The 22,456-nt window shown below is 38.6% G+C and overlaps 1 protein-coding gene across 1 annotated transcript in view; it reads left to right on the forward strand.

Annotated features, from left to right (window-relative positions):
• GIPC2 (GIPC PDZ domain containing family member 2) overlaps positions 1 to 21,433 on the forward strand; it is a 100,287-nt gene extending 78,854 nt beyond the window's left edge. The window contains exon 6 of the mRNA XM_004002102.6: positions 17,470 to 21,433. Coding sequence (XP_004002151.1) covers positions 17,470 to 17,615 — 146 coding nt within the window. The 3' untranslated portion in view covers positions 17,616 to 21,433. The remainder of the gene's footprint in view (positions 1 to 17,469) is intronic.
• Positions 21,434 to 22,456: the final 1,023 nt, after the last annotated feature.

The raw sequence follows: 22,456 nt of genomic DNA on the forward strand, positions 1-22,456 counted from the left end.
CCATTGACTCAGTGATGCCATCCAACCATCTCATCCTCTGTCATCCCCTTCTCCTCTTGCCTTCAATCTTTCCCAGCATTGGGTTCTTTTCCAATGAGTCAGTTCTTTGCATCAGGTGGCCAAAGTATTGGAGTTTCAGCTTCAGCATCAGTCCTTCCAATGACTATTCAGGACTGAATTCCTTTAGGATTGACTGATTGGCTCTCCTTGCAGTTCAAGGGACTCTAAGAGTCTTCTCCAGCACCACATTTCAAAAACATAAATTGTTCGGTGCTCAGCTTTCTTCATAGTCCAAATCTCACATGCATACATGACTACTGGAAAAACCATAGCTTTGACTAGACAGGCCTTTGTTGGCAAAGTAATGTCTCTGCTTTTTAATATGCTGTCTAGTTTGGTCATAGCTTTTCTTCCAAAGAGCAAGTATCTTTTAATTTTACGGCCAAAGTCACCATCTGCAGTGATTTTGGAGCCCCCGAAAATAAAGTCTCTCACTGTTTCCATTGTTTCCCCATCTGTTTTCCATGAAGTGATGGGACTGGATGTCATGATCTTAGTTTTCTGAATGCTGAGCTTTAAGCCAACTTTTTACTCTCCTCTTTCACTTTCATCAAGAGGCTCTTTAGTTCTACTTTGGTTTCTGCCATAAAGGTGGTGTCATCTGCGTCTCTGAGATTATTGATATTTCTCCTGGCAATCTTGATTCTAGCTTGTGCTTCATCCAGCCCAGCATTTCTAATGATGTACGCTGCATATAAGTTAAATAAGCAGGCTGACAATATACATTCTCCTTGACATACTCCTTTCCTGATTTGGAACCAGTCTTTTGCTCCATGTCCAGTTCTAACTGTTGCTTCCTGACCGGCATACAGATTTCTCAGGTGGCAGGTCAGTTCAGTTCAGTCATTCAGTCGTGTGCGACTCTTTGCGACCCCATGAATCGCAGTACACCATGCCTCCCTGTCCATCACCAACTCCTGGAGTTCACTCAGACTCATGTCCATCGAGTCCGTGATGCCATCCAGCCATCTCATCCTCTGTCGTCCCCTTCTCTTCCTGCCCCCAATCCCTCCCAGCATCAGAGTTTTTTCCAATGAGTCAACTCTTCTCATGAGGTGGCCAAAGTACTGGAGTTTCAGCTTCAGCATCAGTCCTTCCAAAGAAATTCCAGGGCTGATCTCCTTCAGAATGGACTGGTTGGATCTCCTTGCAGTCCAAGGGACTCTCAAGAGTCTTCTCCAACACCACAGTTCAAAAGCATCAATTCTTTGGCGCTCAGCCTTCTTCACAGTCCAACTCTCACATCCATACAAGACCACAGGAAAAACCATAGCCTTGACTAGACGGACCTTAGTTGGCAAAGTAATGTCTCTGCTTTTGAATATACTGTCTAGGTTGGTCATAACTTTTCTTCCAAGGAGTAAGAGTCTTTTAATTTCATGGCTGCAATCACCATCTGCAGTGATTTTGGAGCCCCCCCAAAAAAAGTCTGACACTGTTTCCACTGTTTCCCCATCTATTTCCCATGAAGTGATGGGACTAGATGCCATGATCTTCGTTTTCTGAATGTTGAGCTTTAAGCCAACTTTTTCACTCTCCTCTTTCACTTTCATCAAAAGGCTTTTTAGTTCCTCTTCACTTTCTGCCATAAGGGTGGTGTCATCTGCATATCTGAGGTTATTGAAATTTCTCCCGGCAATCTTGATTGCAGCTTGTGTTTCTTCCAGCCCAGCATTTCTCATGATGTACTCTGCATAGAAGTTAAATAAGCAGGGTGACAATATACAGCCTTGACGTACTCCTTTTCCTATTTGGAACCAGTCTGTTGTTCCATGTCCAGTTCTAACTGTTGCTTCCTGACCTGCATGCATATTTCTCAACAGGCAGGTCAGGTGGTCTGGTATTCCCATCTCTCTCAGAATTTTCCACAGTTTATTGTGATCCACACAGTCAAAGGCTTTGGCATAGTCAATAAAGCAGAAATAGATGTTTTTCTGGAACTCTCTTGCTTTTTCCATGATCCAGTGGATGTTGGCAATTTAATCTCTGGTTCCTCTGCCTTTTCTTCCCTGATAGCTCAGTTGGTAAAGGAGGCAGGTCAGGTGGTCTGCTATTCCCATCTCTTGAATAATTTTCCACAGTTTGTTGTGATCCACACAGTCAAAGGCTTTGACATAGTCAATAAAGCAGAAGTAGATGTTTTCCTGGAACTCTCTTGCCTTTTCAATGATCCAGCAGACATTTGATCTCTGCTTCCTCTGCCTTTTCTAAATCTAACTTGAACATCTGGAAGTTCATGGTTCACATACTGTTGAAACTTGGCTTGGAGAATTTTGAACATTACTTTGCTAGCATGTGAGATGAGTACTATTGTGCAGTAGTTTGAATATTCTTTGGCATTGCCCTTCTCTGGGATTGGAATGAAAACTGACCTTTTCCAGTCCTGTGGCCACTGCTGAGTTTTCCAAATTTGCTGGCATATTGAGTGCAGCACTTCACAGCCTCCTCTTTTAGGATCTGAAATAGCTCAACTGGAATTTTATCACCTCTACTAGCTTTGTTCATAGTGAATGCTTCCTAAGGCCCACATGACTTCACATTCCAGGATGTCTGGCTCTAGTCCAGTGATCATACCATTGTGGTTATCTGGATCCTGAAGATCTTTTTTGTATAGTTCTTCTGTGTATTCTTGCCACCTTTTCTTAATATATTCTGCTTCTGTTAGGTCCATACCATTTATATCCTTTATTGTGCCCATTTTTGCATGAAATATTCCCTTCAGTTCAGTTTAGTCGCTCAGTTCAGTTCAGTCACTCAGTCGTGTCTGACTCTTTCTGACCCCATGAACCTCAGTATGCCAGGCCTCCCTGTCCATCATCAACTCCAGGAGTCCACCCAAACCCATGTCCATCGAGTTGGTGATGCCATCCAACCATCTCATCCTCTGTTGTCCCCTTCTCTTCCTGCCCTCAATCTTTCCCAGCATCAGGGTCTTTTCTAACGAGTCAGCTCTTTGCATCAGGTGGCCAAAGTATTGAGTTTCAGCTTCAGCATTAGTCCTTCCAATGAATATTCAGGACTGATCTCCTTTAGGATGGACTAGTTGGATCTCCTTGCAGTCCAAGGGACTCTCAAGAGTCTTCTCCAACACCAAAGTTCAAAAGCATCAGTTCTTCTGTGCTCAGCTTTCTTTATAGTTTAGCTCTCACATCCATGCATGACTACTGGAAAAACCATGGCTTTGACTAGATGGACCTTTGTTGGCAAAGTAATGTCTCTGCTTTTTAATATGCTGTCTAGGTTGTTCATAATAATATTCCCTTAGTATCTCTAATTTTCTTGAAGAGATCTCCAGTCTTTTCCATTCTATTGTGTTCTTCTATTTCTTTGCATTGATTACTAAGGAGGGCTTTCTTATTTCTCTGTGCTTTTCTTTGGAACTCTGCATTCAAATAGGTATATCTTTCCTTTTCTCCTTTGCTTCTTCGTCTTTGCTTCTCTTCTTTTCTCAGCTATTTGTAAGGCCTCCTCAGACAACCATTTGCATTTTTGCATTTCTTTCCTTGGAGATGGTCTTGATCACTGCCTCCTGTACAATGTCATGATCTTCCATCCATAGTTCTTCAGGCACTCTATCAGATTTAATCTCTTGAATCTGTTTGTCACTTCCTGTTTATGATCGTAAGGAATTTGATTTAGGTCATTCCTGAATGATCTTGTGGTTTTCTTCAATTTAAGTCTGAGTTTTGCAGTAAGGACATATTTAACAATATGTACATATTTAAAAATATGTATGAAAAATTTTGTAAATGACATATGTAAAGTATGTAATACATCAGATTTAATGGATAAATTATATATTTATTACAATATTGAATTTGTACCCATTTAATAAGATTACTGAAACCTTGTGAACAATGAATCACATGAAGAAAGCAGACACACTTGGTGTGTGACTACCCAGGCCATTTGAGCATTCTGTGCATTTCTTATTTCATCATTAGAATGTCAGTCTTGACTTATCTATTAAGACTCTATCAGTTGCAAATAACAAATGAAACGAACTCAAGAAATCTCCAACTGGTTTAAGGGGAAAAGGAGGGAAATTGTCTTGGTTCTTATGGCTGAAAAGTTCAGAGGTAAATCCTGCTTCAAAAATGGTTACATCTGGAGTTCTTATGCTGTCATCAGGATGTGGTTCTCTTCTCTCAATTCTGGCTTCATTTCAGGTCTCCATGGTGTCCCCTAACAGCTTCAGACCTTCCCTCATGGAGCCAAAATGACAGTCATGGCTCCACCCTCTACATCCTCCTGGTGGCAAGCACAAGGGGGGAGGGGGAGGGCCTTTTCCAAGTCATTCAAACAGAATGCTCAGAATTGTCTCATTGCCTCAAATGAACCAGTCACAGAGACCAAGGAAGTGGTTAGGTCTGGGTCACAGCCTCTGTCTGTGGAAGAGAGACTCTGAAGTAGAAGGGCTGAGATTGTGAAGGTCCTGGCCCCTCCCCATGTTGAAGCAAGATGATAAATTAAGAGTTCCCTTTAAGAAGGGCAAGTGGGTGCTGGGTGGGGAAATAGTGAGTGAGCATGATAGTGGTGGGGTTTGTTACCTGTCTGCATCTGCGTGTGTCGGCATGAGTGTGTTTGTATCAGATATTTAATAAATGTTTTAAAGTCAAAGACTTGGAATATTTGATTTACTTGCTACCAGGTAAAGTATTTTACTCTGCATCAGCTAGGAATGTTTAAAACCCATTCTTCCTTTTCTACTTCTACTCATCTTCTCTTTTCTTATAGAGTTTATCCTAATTTCTTCCCTGCCTGTCTGAACTTTAAAAACAAAGTTTATGTTGGCTATACAGATGATGTAATTTTAAAAAAAGGGTACTCTTTTCTAGTTCCTTAAAGAGAAATATAAAATTTGCATATAATACCTCCCTGCTATACATGGACCCAAAGTTAGAGCTGAGATGACCTTATAGAAAGAAAGTGCTTTAAAAACATTTCTCCCAACCTGTTTGCGTTTGGAAAAATATAGAGATTTGCATAAATGATGTGGGCCTGTAACAGTTATAAAATGAAGTTGCCAATGAGAGGGGATTTAGAGATGTCAATGTTCTTAAACTTAGGTGAAGCAAAAGTTGCTCAGTCGCGTCCAACTCTGCTTTACTACCGCAGAGACTATAGTCCATGGAATTCTCCAGGCAAGAATGCTGGAGTGGGTAGCCTTTCCTTTCTCCAGGGGATCTTCCCAACCCAGGGATTGAACCCAGGTCTCCCTCATTGCAGGCAGATTCTTTACCAGCTGAGCCACAAGGGAAGCCCAAGAATACTGGAGTGGGTAGCCTATCCCTTCTCCAGCAGATCTTCTTGACCCAGGAATTGAATAGGGGTCTCCTGCATTGCAGGCCAATTCTTTTCCAACTGAGCTATCAGGGAAGCCCACTTAAACTCAGGTAGTATATGTTAGAAAAATAATATATCTCTATTCAACTAAGAGGTTTTCATATTGTATACTGTATAAATATTGTAAGATTCAGGCATTAGGGTATCAGTTGCTGGGTCTTGATAAGCTTTAGGAGAACCACACTTTTCAAAAATGAGAACTTAAAGCAGTGCTCAGCTTTAGAACTTGATTTTGGGCATAGGTCCTATTGCTACTTAAGTGTATATTGCTGCTGCTAAGTCACTTCAGTCGTGTCCGACTCTGTGCGACCCCAGAGACAGCAGCCCACCAGGCTCCCCCTTTCCTGGGATTCTCCAGGCAAGAACACTGGAGTGGGTTGCCATTTCCTTCTCCAATGTGTGAAAGTGAAAAGTGAAAGTGAAGTCGCTCAGTCGTGTCCGACTCTTAGCGACCCCATGGACTGCAGCCTACCAGGCTCCTCCATCCATGGGATTTTCCAGGCAAGAGTACTGGCATAGCTAAATAAATTATATTTAACAATAAATCTTTTGTTATTAAAATATACAAGTGTACAGGGAAGGGTGTTGTGCAATGGTACAATAATTATAGATGAATTAAGAAAGAACCTTAATTAAAGTAAGATCCTTACTTTAAGGATCAATTTTCTTTCACTTTGACAAATTCAGGGCACTAAACATCTCTCACAAATTCCTTGTAAATTAACTAGTAATCACTTTATAAAGTTAATTAATCATCTGTAGCAAATTCTCCAATGACATAAAAAGTCATTATCATTATACATGATTAGCAATGTGATCAGTCACCTAGGGAGGTAAAGTTTAAGGAAAGTAATTATTTGGAGAATGTCAGCCATTGTTAAATTAGGAATTTCTCTCATTATTCATATCTGATTAGCATGAAATATGAATCACAAATGCGACACTGATTCAACAGACAAATGAATATACTTGTTTGTATTCCAAGTATTTCTTAGCTTTCAGAAATGTTGAGTCTTAATGCAAATTACATTGATATCATGTTATTTTGGAGTTGTTAATATGCTTTTGTTAAAAATTTTAAGAAGTAATATGGCAATAAAATGACTAAAACCTGAAACACTATCCTCAGAAAAGCACTAGTATGTATTTTCCATTAGGAAATGGCAAATAATTTGAATGAGTTTACGAAGGGCTCCTCTGGTGGCTCAGCTGGTAAACCATGCAGTCAGTAAAGAATACTTGCAATGCAGAAGACTGGTTCGATCCCTGGGGTGGGGAATGTCCCCTGGAGAAGGGAATGGTTGCCCACTCCAGTATTCTTGCCTGGAGAATTCCACAGATAGAGGAGCCTGGCACTCTACATCCTGGCAGGGTCATAAAGAGTCAGACACGACTGAGCAACTAGCACTGTGTTCTACTACTCGGAAGGGAATAGTACTTCATTTGGTTGTAAAGTTGTGATCTATTTTACAACCATCCCAATGTCAGCTGATGTGGCTTGCCTCGGAATGTTATCCATTGGAGAAAATGGTTTCTGGAAGATTGTGAGTCCTCTAAGACCTTATATGGGATTGACCTAACTTAAAGGAAAGTTGTCATGCGAGTTTCTTCATGACTATTTAAGGCAGTTGTGTAAATTGTATATGGAACTACAGTAGGTTCTGATGATACCAGTTTAGGAGTTTGGAGATCATTCCAGCAATTCAGAATTTTAGGATTTCTAATTTATAAAGAGACCTAGAAATGTGTCAGAAGGAAATATGAATGATAGTTTCTCAGTAATTTTCTCCAGTAAAATCTTTTATGTGCTACATCAGTTCAGTCATGTCCGCCTCTTTGTGACCCTATGGACTGTAATCCGCCAGGCTCCTTTGTCCATGGGATTCTCCAAGCAAGAATACTGGAGTGGGTTGCCATGCTGGAGATCTTCCCCACCCAGGTATCGAACCCATGTCTCTTATGTCTCCTGCATTGACAGGCGGGTTGTTTACCACTAGCACCACCTGGGAAACCCTGTAAAATCTTTAAAGCTCTTTTAGAAGTGTATGATAATATTATTTAGAGATAATGACATTTCTTCCTAGAATTCTTTTCTGTTTTTTCAGTGAATTCAAAGCAATGAACACTATAGAAAGTCATCCTTCTCAGATAAAGCCAAAGAAATTTTGGAAATAGATTTTCCTTAAACATTCTATGCTGGCTCTGTTTTTTGATGTTTGACACATATGTAAGTTGCTTGAAATGGGTTGATATTTACGGAAACTCTTAGGGAAACTAAGTGTTGGAGACCTTACATAGAGGCACAGTTATAGACTTAATGGTTAAAATTAACAATAGTGGTCACTTACCTTTATCTAAATCCTGCTATGTGCCATTTTCTAGATTTGAGGACAGATTCACACATTTGGTAACTTGTCCAAAATCAGCTAACAAGTTAAGCACTGAGATTTAGTTTTGGGACTTTGATTCCAAGATTTTTCACCTGCAGTGGTATCATATCTAAAAGTTATATTTAAGTATTTAAAAATGGAAAATATAAATTGACCTATATCACCAAAATAGGTTTGTAATTAATAATGAGGTAAAGGTTATTGAGGGTGTTCCTCATAGGTCAGTTGGTAAAGAATCTGCCTGCCAATGCAGGAGACTCAGGTTTGATTTCCAGGTGGCTCAGCTGGTAAAGTATCTGCCTACAAAGTGGGGGACCTGGGTTTGATCCCTGAGTCGGGAAGATCCCCTGGAGAAGGGACTGGCAACCCACTCCAGTATTCTTGCCTGGAGAATTCCATGGACAGAGGAGCCTGGCAGGCTACACTCCATGGGGTTGCAAGAGTCGCACACGACTTAGTGACTAAACCACCACCAGAACATGTTAGCTAGCATCCTTCGTGGGGCCTTTGAACTTCCTCCTGGACCACTTTTCTCCCAGAGATCTCCAGATATTTACATGGCTCATAGTTAACATGCATCTCCTGATATTTCCATAGCTCACTGCCTCACTTTCCTCAAGACTTCCCAGCTTCCCAGGTGCTAGCAGTAAAGAACCTGCCTACCGATGTAGGAGATGTAAGAGACGTGAGTTCTATCCCTGGGTTGGGAAGGTCCTCTGAAGGAGGGCGTGGCAACCCACTCCAGTATACTTGCCTGGAGAATCCCATGAACAGAAGAGCCTGGCGGGTTAAAGTCCATAGGGTCTGAAAGAGTCGAATACGACTGAAGCGACTTAGCACGCAAAGATTATTCAGTAGCGATATTAATATAAAGATATTCTCCGTAAGGCCACTAGAGGTCAGCACTTAACTGCTTTATGTGGTATAACAAATTCTGCATTTTAGTGGTTTTTTTTTTTTTTTTGGCTAGGTTATATTCAGGTGCTAAATATTATTGTGACATATTGCAGATATAATATAGTTAATAGATTAAAAGCATTTTAGTAGCTGTCACTATGTTAAAGTAATAAAACTTTCTAAAAAGTACTTCCTTTTTAAAAAGTTTCTTTTGCTTTTCTCTTAAATCAGAGATTCAATCTTTTATAATAACAGCTTATTTCTCCTGTAAAACATATTTAAAACCTGTGTTTATAATTTATAGATATAGCAAATTTATGAAAATTAGCAAACAATTCATAATTTGTTCAGAGCATGCTCTGTTCTTAATTTCTTTTAAAATATATAGCAAAATACAGGTTTTGCAAAGATCTATGGGGCATTATATTACATACAATATTTCCAACATAACCATGAAGCTGCCTAATTGATACTTTTCTTGCTTCTACAAGACCGGGGGTTCATGGAAGGCAGATAACTTGCTCAGGTTTTAATCCCGGCTCCTACCCCAGTACTTCTCCCAGAGTAAATACTTGGTAAATGTTTACTGACTGAATGTCTGTTAAGAGGCACAAAAATAGTGAATCCACTGGGAGTAAGAGTCCTGATATCATTTTTGAAGCTTTAGCCATTGGGCAAATTATTAAACTTTGAACCATAATTTATTTGTCTTTGTAAAAGGGTATGATAAAAAAAACTACCTTATTGGGTTGCCAAGGCATTACATTAAATATGTATAAAGTTTCTGTCGCATCATGGATAGTAGGTATAGCTATTATCATTCTTAGCAATGATTACTAACAACTAGTAACAACTAGTAACAACTAACAACTAGTAATAATGGTAGTGGTAGTAAAGGTAGAAACATGTAGTGGGCCTGGCCAGCTCTGGGGCTGTATTTAGGACGGGAGGTTTTCTTTCTGCTGTGCCAACAGTGAGATTGTACAGTTTGGACTTTAAGGTTGTTGTTTGGGCATTTTAAACCATCTTCTTTTTTCTTTTTTTCCATTTTGTGACTAAGGAACACAAATCAGAGATTGCAAGTCAGGGTAGATCAGGTCCAGGTTCCTGAGCTCAGTGCACTAGACAGTGCTGCTGAACTTCTTGAGGTACCAGAACCATGTATCAAGTTGTTTCTTTTAGCTTGTGTGTGTGTGAGAGAGAGAGAGAGAGAGAGAGAGAGAGACTGAGAAAGAGAGAGAGACTGATTGATTCAGTGTCCATCAGCGAACATCTGATCCTGGTCATTGTTTCCTCCAGCATTTAAGAGCATCAACCATATGCACCATTATTTTCTGCTTCTGAATGGTCTATAGATTTCCTTATATCTTTTATTTTTTGCTTTATTGAAATTTATTTATTTATTTATTTTAATTTTAAAATCTTTAATTCTTACATGCATTCCCAAACATGAAGCCCCCTCCCACCTCCCCTCCCCATAACATCTCTCTGGGTCATCCCCATGCACCAGCCCCAAGTGTACTGTATCCTGTGTCAGACATAGACTGGCGATTCGATTCTTACATGATAGTATACATGTTAGAATGCCATTCTCCCAAATCATCCCACCCTCTCCCTCTCCCTCTGAGTCCAAAAGTCCGTTATACACATCTGTGTCTTTTTTGCTGTCTTGCATACATGGTCGTCATTGCCATCTTTCTAAATTCCGTATATATGTGTTAGTATACTGTATTGGTGTTTTTCTTTCTGGCTTACTTCACTCTGTATAATCGGCTCCAGTTTCATCCATCTCATCAGAACGGATTCAAATGAATTCTTTTTTACGGCTGAGTAATACTCCATTGTGTATATGTACCACAGCTTTCTTATCCATTCATCTGCTGGTGGACATCTAGGTTGTTTCCATGTCCTGGCTATTATAAACAGTGCTGCGATGAACATTGGGGTACATGTGTCTCTTTCAATTCTGGTTTCCTCGGTGTGTATGCCCAGCAGTGGGATTGCTGGGTCATAAGGTAGTTCTATTTGCAATTTTTTAAGGAATCTCCACACTGTTCTCCATAGTGGCTGTACTAGTTTGCATTCCCACCAACAGTGTAGGAGGGTTCCGTTTTCTCCACACCCTCTCCAGCATTTATTGCTTGCAGATTTTTGGATCGCAGCCATTCTGACTGGTGTGAAGTGGTACCTCATTGTGGTTTTGATTTGCATGAAATTTATGTATTTTTAATTGGAGGATAATTGTTTTACAATATTGTGTTTGTTTCTGCCAAATGTCAGCATGAATCAGCCATAAGTAAATGAATGTCCCCTTCCCCTTATATCTTTTATTTGTGTACATCTTATTTCTTCCTTAAAGAGATTGTATATCTCCCATATGTCAGTATGATCTTCAGCTAACTGTCAATAAAGGCTGTCTGTAGGCCCTATGAGAAATATTTAGCATTGTAGCCTAAACAAAATTCTGAACTTGAACCCTACTTTTGCAATATTTTAAGTTTTGGCTGCTTTTTCACATCCTGGCTACAGGATCAGAGTTCTGGGCCTGACTTTCTTGAGTGCATGCTAACTGTGCAGGTGCAAAAATTCTTTAAATGTAATTACAAGGATTCTTTCTGTACCTACCCATCTACCAGCACATACTGTATATAAGATTCCAAACTAGTTCCCCTGGGCATAAAAGACTGACTAAAGTATTCAAGATCTATTGGGAGTTTATCTTTTTTTAATAGGGGTGATATGTAGACAAAAATAATGACAATGTAGAGCAAAGTTAAATATGCTCTATAAGATCTTATTCCTCAAAGTGTGGTCTATGGACTGGCATTACCTGGCGGTCATCGGAAATGCAGAATCTCAGACCTTACTGCAGAACTACTGAAGCAGTATCTGCGTTTTGCCAAGATCTCAGGCAATATGTTTACATATTCAAGTATGATAGCACTTTGAAGGCAGAAGGCTTTAGGGGACGCAGATATCACTTCCACCAGTTGGGGACCCAGAATTTCATGGAGGAAGGAGCCTTGAGGGAGACAAAGGAGTTTAATGATGGACCTGGGATTAGGAGGAGGCTGTCCTGGGCAAAGGTAGGAAGGAGAGGAAAGATGGTTTTTTTGAGTTGTCAGATTTCTAAGGTACAGCATTAGTGCAAAGGAGTAAGCCATTTGAGAGGTGGGGGTACTTCGGATCAGAGTGCCTGACTAGGGTGTAGAGTTTTTAAGATTGTACCTGTGACCAAAGGAATATTTTCATATATGTGAATGACACAGTCCAGAGGTGGAGAGGAGCTTCCTGGTCCTCTCGTCTTATTACCTAAAAGGATTAGAGCTGTCCTTTAGGAAGAGAAATCTAATGCCTCTGAGAGATGGTTTGTGACTAGACCCAGAGATTAAAGAAATAGCATGGTATAACCTCAACAAAAGGCAGGGTAGAGAGATGCTCACCAGTCCCCAGCTGTTCCAGTCATTCCAGATGAGATGCAGACATGTCAGTGAAGAAGCCAGATGAGGCTTCATATAACTCCAGCTCCTGGTGTTGACTGCAACAACAGGAGAGACCCAAAGGGAGAACCGCCCAGCTGAGCACAGTCAACCCACAGAACCGTAAGCCACAAAGGTTGGGGGTGGTTTACTGAGCAGCAACAGAAAACTGTGATGGAAGCGATGGTGACATCTACCTTTTAGGACTGTCACAAGGGTAAAAGAAGATTTTTATTTGCTAAATCCTTAGCCCACAGGCTGGAATAAAACAAGCCTTCAATGTGTGTGTGTTTGTGTATTTATTATATATATGTATATATTATATACACGCATATATATGATATGTATATGTACATATATGTATATGTATATAAAGGAAATAGTATGGTGGCAGTGAGAATGGAGTGAAGATTAGAGAGGTTGCCGAAATAGAATCAAGGGGAGGCAGTGTTTGGTACCCAGGCAAGAGGAGAAAGGTAACCGGGAGAATGATCGCACTGTTAACGACACTGGTAGCAGCAGAAGGAGGAGCAGTTCATTCAGAGAGAAGTCATTCGGTTTCTTGACATGCTGGTTGAGATGCTAACAGAACACAAGCTAGAAGACTTGTGCACTTCTTATTCAGAAAGGAATATTGTAAACTTGTGAGAGAAATCAGAGATGAAGCAAAGCTTTGGGACTTCTCTGCAGCCAGCCAGGGTGAAGCTAGTGTTGTGGTTAAGACCCAAGGCAAGACTGCCTAAGGAGTGAAGGGACACAGCCAGGTGGACAGGGAGTATCGAGAGTCTGTTTCCTGAGCACTTGGTCCTCACTGTGTGGAAACGCACTCTGAGGGCTGCTTTCCTCCTTTATTGACTGTGATACTGTTGAGAGCAGCATTCCTTATAGACATTAGAGTGTTTCTCAGTGGCATAGGAAATAATTTCTAAAATACAGCTGGTACCCATGAATGCATATAGTTTTACTGCATCGAAGAGGCCATAGCTGAAAAAAAAAAAACAACAAAAAAAAAAGTCAAAAACTTTCTCTCCAATTTGGATTTATCTACTGCATTTTAAATTTTCTTCCATTGTGTGTATGTCTCTCTAATATTTTATAATGGTGATTTTCAAACATACAGTATGGGTAAAAGACTTTTAAAATAGTACTTCATAGCAATTGCCTAGATTCTAACAATATTTTTATTACAATTGTTTTAATGTACACTTCTCTTTTTATCCATGCTATGTAGAAATTTTTGTAAAAATTCAGTGTGATTGTAATATAAAATTTTTGTACTTCTTTTTCAGTAAATATTAAAACAAAAATATTTCCTCACATTATTGCAAAGTTATAAACATTGTTTAAAATTACTTCAAAATAGTTCATGTAATTTATTTCATCATGCTAAAGGTGACTTCATGATCCTGTGTCTTATTAAATAAAAAAAAGATTCTGTATCTTAGGTTTTTTTTAAAACAAAATATGAATGCTAAATTCTTTTTCTATTTTTAAGATTTTTAAAAAAAAGTATAGATTCTCTTATGCGAAGAAAATGAAGATACTGTGTTGAAGAGATATCTGTACCCTGTGTTTGTAGTAGCATTATTCACAACAGTCTAAGAAAATAGACTTAGGAAATGACCTAAGTACCTATGGGCAGGTGAATGAAGAAGTTGAGGTATATATACAATGGAACATTATTCAGCCATAGAAAGGAAATCCTGCCATTTGTGACAACGTGGATGAGACTTGAAGACATGCTAGGTGAAAAAAGTCAGAGAAAGAAAAACGCTGTCTGACCTCACTTTTGTGTGGAATCTGAAAACAAACCAAATACCAAAAACTAAGCTCGTGGAAAAAGATCAGATTTGTGGCCACCAGAGGTGGAGGGTAAGAGGAGGGAGAATTGGCTTAGGGTAGTTAAAAGATACAAGCTTTGAGTTGTAAGATAGATAAGTACTAGGAATGCACAAGTGCTGACTGTCCTAAGATGTTTATGAAAGCTAAGAGGGTAAACCCTAAGAGTTCTCATTACAAGGAAAAAAACACTTTTTGGTATCTACGTGAGATGATGGATGTTCACTAAACTTATTGTGGTAATCATTTCATAATGTATATAAGTGAAATTTTTATGCTGGTACCTTAAACCTGTACAGGAATGCATGTCAATTTTATCTTAATAAAACTGGAAGAAAACATACAGATTCTCAGAAGTGGAAATAGTAATAATAGATCAAAGGATGTGAACATTTTAAAAGGTAGATACTTGTCAAACTGTTTCTCAAAAGCCAAATTTATTAATACCAAGGTCCACACCAGTATATTTGAGTGTTTGCTTCACTATATCCTGGCCAGCCTTGGCGCACATTAAAAATACATAAAAGTTTTAAGAAACTTGGCAGGGCCCTTGGGTTGGAACAGATCTGCCTGCAGCTGGACCTCCTTCCCTTTTGAAGTATGTATTTCTAGATTAATGGTAAATGGAGAAGCTTTGGGGTCATGGTTGAAGCCTGAGGCAAGGTGAGAGACAGGGGGATGATGAAGGGAAGAGATTCAACGTTCCCTCACTTTTTATTGCTTAAAATATTTTTTGAGGTAATCTCAAAACTTATAGAAATGTTATACAGTACAAATTTTTTTTTCTCTTGAACCATTTGAGAATAAATGAACAACATACTATTGCCCCCAAATACTTTAGTGTGTATTTCCTATAAAACAAAGGTATTCTCCTATCTAACCCTAAAATAACTAACTATCCAAGTCATGAAATTAACATTGATACATTACTAACATCTAATCACATCCTGTTCTTATTTCACCAAGTACCTTAATATTCATTACAGCAAAAGAGCACTTTCAAAATCCTGTGTTATTTTTCCTTGTGTCAATTTGGAACAGTTTCCCAGCCTTAATTTTTATGACCTTCATACTTTTGTGGGGTACAAGTCAGTTATTTTGTAAAATGTGCCTCAGTTTTGGATTCTTTTTTCATAATAGCATTCAGGTTGCACCTCTGGCAGAAATATCACAAATGTAGTGATGTGTTCTTTTCATTATATTTTACTTGGAGGCACAAGACTTCGATTTGTTCTGTTTATGATGTTGATGACTTCTTTAGGTGGTATCTGCTAAGCTTCTCCACTGAAAGTTATCCTCTTCATAATAAGTATTTGGTGAGGATATATTTTGAAGCTATGTAAATATCCTGTTCCTTGTGAATCAACCAACCAACCTTTCATCCATCTGTTTGTCAATCAACCAATCACTTCATTATGGATTCTTGGTTTCCTGTTTTGTTCAATAGGATTATAATCTATGACCATCACTAATTCTGATGCTCAGATTGTCCCTCATTGGGTCAATGGGAATTCTTCCGTTCTGATTTCTGTGTCTTTTCACATGTTCCTACCATTTTTGGGGAGACATTAGTTTCTGGAGGAGATATTCTTGGTTCATATTGTACTTTGCCTACTCCAGCCCTGGAATCAGCCATTTCTCTGAGGAACTCTGATTCTTTTTAGTGGAGAATGATATTTAACAACCAAGATCTGGGTGTTTTGTCTGCTCATTGCTATTGGGATGCCGCTTCTCCCGGGCCCTCCCAGTGGATTGGGGAATGTGTGTGTTCATGTCTTTACCTCTATAGTTTTTCATCTCTTTCTAAAAATACGTATTTCACTGATCTCTACAATTCTAATTTAGCAGGGTTCATTCTAGTTTTCTCCTTTTTCCTGTTAATCTTTCTCTGACAGTGACAAAACTTCTTTCCCATTATTCATTGTTTATATGCTTATGTGATCCATGCCCATGTATATAACCAATCTCTCATCAGTGTGGCTGCTGTCTTCCTCTCCCCTCCCCCATGCTCCCCTTACCACACCTGGACTCCACCCTATAACAGGTTGTCCAGCCAAGAGGAAGCCCTTCTTACTTAATTAGGACTTTGACCCCTGCCCCAGGTCACCCCATCCACATCCCACTTCTGCTCTGATTATGGTGTTCCTCTATGGGCCACATCTCTTTCCTTCCCCCAGCCTACCCGTGTTAGTACTGAAATGTTTGAGATGAAAAACAGTTCTTAAATGTCCTTAAGAGACCTAGTGGATTTTAATTGGAAGGACCAACCTCTTGGCTCATTCATAGAAATCATATAACCTTTGGTTTGTTTAACCTTAACCTGAGGACTGCCCTGGTGGTATAGCAGATAAGAATCTACCTGCCAATGCTGGGGACATGAGGGTGATCTCTGATCTGGAAAGATTCCACGTGCCATGGAGCAACTAAGGCCATGAGCTGTAGCTGCTGAGCTTGCATGCTGCAATTACTGAAACCCGTGTGCCTAGAGTCCGTGCTCTATAACAAGAGAAACCACTGCAATGAGAAGCCTGCTCACCATAATGAAGAGTAGCCCCTGCTAATACAACTAGAGAAAGACTGTGTGCAGCAATGAAGATCCAGCACAACCATATATATATATGTATATATATGTGTGTATATATATATGTATACTTATGTAAATATTAGCCTAGGGGAAAAACTGGGCTTTGGTATTTCCCTTTACCCAGCTGTTTTTCACCCAAGTCCCAAATTGCATCCACACTGTCTCTTCTGGTAGCTAATGCTTTAGAGGAATTACAAAAAGCCAGCTGAGTCCTATGGGATCCCCGCCAGGTGGTGCAGGTCTCATGGGAATGTTTACTCCTGAAGATGCTGGTTTCCCAGACATAAAATATGTCCAGGCAACTCATTAGAAAAACAGAACAAGGGTACCATCTTCACTTTCTAACCCAACCTGGAAATGGACTCAAAAAGAGCTACCTCAGTTCCATGAGTAGACAGATTCCCCCCGCTTCTCTCTAGCTTGATTTCTCCAAACTGTTATTCTTTGTCTTTTTTTCATAGTTGCAGGTGGGGGACTGGCAGACGGGACAGAAAGAGCTAGTTACTATGGGGAAGTGAGGAAGGGAGTACTCTGGGTTTCCTCTCTGGGTTAACCACAGGGTTTTCTTTCAGGAATTGTTGCTCCACCCACAGGAACACCAGAAGTTCCTATCTGATGGACTTCAAGACAGAGGAGAGGTCGGGGTAGCAACTGCAAACCTGGGTGCCAAAGATAGATGGTTTAAAACATCTTTGCTAACTTGATATGTGATGATAGCATGTTATTTTAATTTGTGCTAGAAGTATGTATATATGTATCTGTGTAACTTTTGGAAAATGCTTTTCCTGTTGCCCGTTTTCTCAGCCCTCTGATGCTGTATCATTAATGTATCATTAATGATGTATCATTAATTTTAAAAAATTATTTTTGATAGCTACTACAATGTTTGAAGCTGGAAAGGACAAAGGTAATCCAGATGAATTTGCTGTGGCACTTGATGAAACTCTTGGAGACTTTGCGTTCCCAGATGAATTTGTCTTTGATGTTTGGGGAGTCATTGGTGATGCCAAACAAGAATGATTATGATGTGAATGATCGACTCTGGAAGAATGCACCATTGTTTCTTAAGAAAAAAGTAAGATCTGCCTTCAGACACTGTTATGGACTCTGGCTTGGTTTTATGTGTATGAATACATTCTTCTGAAATATAGTCTTGATTTCTGGGCGCTTTTTAAATGCAGTTGTATATGGAGTATGCTTAAGATAAATTACCTCAAATGTAACCAATTTTAATATTCATTCAAAAGCTTTTTAAAAGTTAGTTTTAGAGAGTATTTCTAGATAGATAATTTTGTTTCCCATTGACAGCCGTGTTTTGTTTTTCACATAAAAGTTGATTGCAATAGCTTTGTAGTTCTTTTGCAAGATCTTAATGTAGTAAAAACTAGGATTGCAGTATAGTTTGCCTCATAGAGTCTTCATTTTGTTATACTAGTTTTAACAGGATGGGTTCAGAACATGAAATGTGAATTATGCCTCCTAGATGTCTGGTAACATTTTTTTTTTTTAAACCTGCTGAGTAAGAGGAGGAAGAGTCCTACAACCTATTAAAGTCTATGGCCTACTTTCTGTCTTTATTAAAACAAGGATTGATGAACTTTTATTTTTTGCTTCTTTGTAATTGCTTTCTTGATTCTTAAACTTGTTGAAATCTATTGTGTTGTAAATGTGTTTGCATGTGTAGAAGAAGGTGAAAAAGAGGAACTATCTTCTAACCTATCATTAGAAAACACTAATATTTAATTTTTTAGCAGTTCTTACAACATTATTTATTTTCCACTCATACCTACTCTTATGTTACCCTTTATAAGCATTCCAGAGAAAGTTTTTTATAGTCTTTGTAGAGCTTTTCTTTTGAAAGATGTTTACTCAGAAAATAGCTGTGTTTGAGGACATTTTTAGGGGGTGGTTAAAGAGCAAAACTTTTAAGTCTCCTAAACTTTTAAGGAGATGCTATCAGAATAGATTTCCTCCAAGTGAAAATGCAGGAGGAAGGGAAAGTTGAGAAAAATATGTTCTATTATTTTGGAGTTCTAATGCACTCTCTCTAAAACCTTACATTACTGAGAAAATTGAGGGTAAATGACTGTCTTATCACTGTTACTTGACATTTTACAGATGTAAGGGAAATGGAAATGAATGGTTTCAACATAGATCATTTAATAAGGCAGAGCATGGTGTGACCAAGCATTTTTCTAAAGTGTTAGATGGAAAATGCTGCATGCTGCCGTAGTAATCGGAAATAATAACCTGTGTGAGATATATTCTAGGAAATCAGAACTAGTTCCCTTTTCATGCTGGGTTAATGCTTAGATAACTTGTTTTCTGGTGCAACTTCAGTTTTACTGCCTTCCACCCTCTTTTTCACATACATTTAATTCTTTAAGGTTGATATTCTTTATCTCATTGATCTGAAACCTTCACAGAAACTGTTTGTCATTAACATGTAACAAAAATAGTTTATAGGAAGTGGATTGTCTTACTGCCCTTGCCCATCATTTGGAAATAGGATCCAGCCCAGGCTGTAGTAATTTGTTGCTACTTGTTTAGTGATTTTTTTTGGAGGTTCCCACGTACCTGTTAATTCTTAACACCATTTCTTGTAGAAGAACATACTATAAAAGAGCTGATATTTTTTGAGATCAGAAAGTTATCGGATGACTTAGGAGGTTCACAGAAATATTTCAGTTTAAACAAAACAAATTTTTTGGCACTAGATGTTAGATTTGAAATGATGAGGCATTGTTTATTATTGATGCTGTCTGGTTCTCTTTCCCTTTTGGCTATGGATGAATGCTGACACGTGGTGCAAATTCCCTGTGATTTATGGAACCTCACATTTACAAAGTGGTTGTCCTTACCATGATCTCTCTAGAAGTTTGAAGTGTAAGGTACTGACAATCATGTACCATTGCAACTGTAACTTGCTTGTGAACATTAGATGAGCATTTATCAGTAAGGGTCGTAGCTGGGCATAGGTGCTTTCTTAGTAATCGATTTTTGCCTTGAAATGTTCTGTCTCACCTCTCCTCTAAACTGATAACAAGGTCAGTTTCTTTATGTCCTTTTGTTCTCTTGCCTGAAAATATATCTCTTTTTGTGCCTTTGGTGAAATTCCCAGTGCATTAAAAAGACAGGTTTTCAGGTCTCACATTCTACAAGATGGGGCTACCTGCTACAGTTACAATGACACAGACATTTTTTAAACTGTGCCGAGTTTCTGGGGACCACTAAACATTTTCAGAACTCTGTTGTTTTTTCTCAAAGAACTTTTTTTTCATGGTGGAGGATGATTGTTTTGTTCTTCTTAAAATTTTGATTCTTGTTTTATTTATTTATTTTATTCTTGTTTTTCTTTTACACAAAACAGCACCTTTTAGTGGCCACTGAGAGCTCACTCCTTTTTTTTTTTTTTTTTTTTTTGTGGAGAAAATCAAAGGATGTTTGAACATTGGGTTCTTGAGCATAGCTTCACTCTGACCAGGTCTACACATTCTGATGATTACAAATGAGTACATTTTGGGTTTCTGTGATGTTTCAGAAACACAGTTATATAATTATGCCATGTGAAACTCTTTAAGAATTCAATGATAAAAGTAATCAGTTAACCTCTTTTTGGAGCTGCTATAGCCAATAGCCTAATGTGACAGATATTTAGCTAAATAGAGATAATTTTTCCAAATAATGTTTAATTTGCAGTATTCCCCCACACCTTTAATAGGTAGACATTTTCCAAGTGAGGCACACTTTATTTAGCTCGTTGTTGTTACTAGACCTCCATCAAGTCCAGAGAGAGCCTTCCTGTTTCCTTCAGTTACTGCCTCCTTAGCATAGTAGCAAAATGAATTTCATCTGCAAATGGTGTTTTCAAAATAATGGTTCTTCTAATAGAGCACAATTATCCACCAAAGATGTAAAAGAATGATCATATGATTACCCTTTCACTCTGTGATACAGCTGAAAAATATGGATACTAATAGTATGCTGTGATTCTGGAGGAAGTAATAGATTAAAAGGACAGATGAGTATTTTACTCAAGCTGTGGGTGAGTAAAGAGATAGAAGATGCTATTCAACTCACAGTCCCAAGTATTAGTGCTCTGTGTAAAATGCACTTTTATTATCTTCTTGACACAGGTTGAAAGAGCTATCAGAGTAATTTATCATGATTATAAAATGTTTCTAAGATTGTGAAGTGTACCAGTGGCACAGCCTGTCCCTACCTGTTACCTGAAAATCTAGTTCCAAGAAATGACTCACGGTTGTTATCTGCTAGAAGGGCAAGCAAAAGTTGAATATGACATCTTTATTTCATTGAAGGCTTTACATCTCCATGACACTTATGTACAGTCATAAATATTTTCAAGCTATAGAAAAAAATAAATTAAAAACATTCTGAAGGATAGTTTTAGGTAAACATTCTATATTTTGAACTGTTTGTGCCATGCATACAGCATTGACTATATACAGGTAAAATATTCTATTTTTTTGAAAAGAAATTTTTTTCCCTTTTATAAAAATCATATCTTATACTTTAAGATGTATTTTTGAAATTGAACTTGGAAATCTATTAATATATGAACTTAAAATTATATTTGATATTGTTTAAAAACAATATTTGCTGTATTTCTACTTACAATGTATAAAATTTCATGTATTGATCAAAAATAAATTGTGAAGCTAACATAACTTTATATTTCTTATATTCAAAATAGAACTCCTCAAAAAACTTTTAATGAAAAAAAGTGATGAGTGTTTTTATGATGAAAACAACAAAAACTTTGGGTTTTAAATGCCAGATTCTTTAGTTTTGTCCAAATAAATGATGGGAATAACACACGTGATTGTCTAGGCCTTTGTGTTTTTAGCATGTGTGGTGTTGTGCTTAGTTGTACAGTCGTGTCTGACTCTTTGCAACCCCATGGACTGTGGCCCGCCAGGCTCATATGTCCATGGGGATTCTCCAGGGAAGAATACTGGAGTGAGTTGCCATGCCCTCCTCCAGGGGATCTTCCCAACCCAGGGACTGAACCCAGGTCTCCTGCATGGCAGGCGGATTCTTTACCATCTGAGCCACCAGGGAAGCCCAAGAATCTTCCAACCCAAGGATTAAACTGAAGTCTCCTGCATTGAAGGTGGATTCTTTACCAGCTGAGCAACCAGGGAACCTGACCTCCACCCATGGTGTTCCTCAGGCCTTGGGCCTCTCCCCTCCTTTACCTCTTCTTAGGTGACTCATCTGTTCCTATGCCTTTAAACATCTTTATATTTTCAACCCCCAAATCAATATCACCAGGATAGGCCTGTCTTGGAGCTCTACCCTCAGATATTCAACTGGTTCCTTGACATCTCCACCAAGTGTGTCAAAACCGTAACATGTCTGGCATGAAACATTAGACTTTTCTTAAAAGTCTTACTTTCCTTAATTTTCTGTGATAGAAAATGGCATCATAATTCACCTCATTGCTCTTTTACTTTGTCAAATTCAGCAGCAATTCGTTTCAATTCCAAAAAATACTTACTGAATATGTCTACTTCTTTCCAGTTTCACTGCCGCCTATTTTATCCACACATCATTTCTCCGTGGTTGCTCCAGCAGGCTCTTTGCTGACTGGTAATGAAGGTGCTCTGAAGAGGTTTACAACAGGACATGAGTGTTCAGATTCCTTTAAAATGAAAGTGTCAGCACCTCATTTTTTTTCTTCTCTGAAAAGGTTTGACATTAAGCTCTTTTCTTTCTTTGAAGGAAGGGGCACTACTTTTTGGATGACTCAGCTTCTACTAAAAGTTTCACAGAGTCTACTGTGAAAGAACTAGGGGACAGAGGTAAGACAAAGAACTTTCACAGGTGTAGACTAAAGC

The sequence above is a fragment of the Ovis aries genome, chromosome 1, assembly GCF_016772045.2.
Source record: "Ovis aries strain OAR_USU_Benz2616 breed Rambouillet chromosome 1, ARS-UI_Ramb_v3.0, whole genome shotgun sequence".
Classification (NCBI taxonomy): Eukaryota; Metazoa; Chordata; class Mammalia; order Artiodactyla; family Bovidae; genus Ovis; species Ovis aries.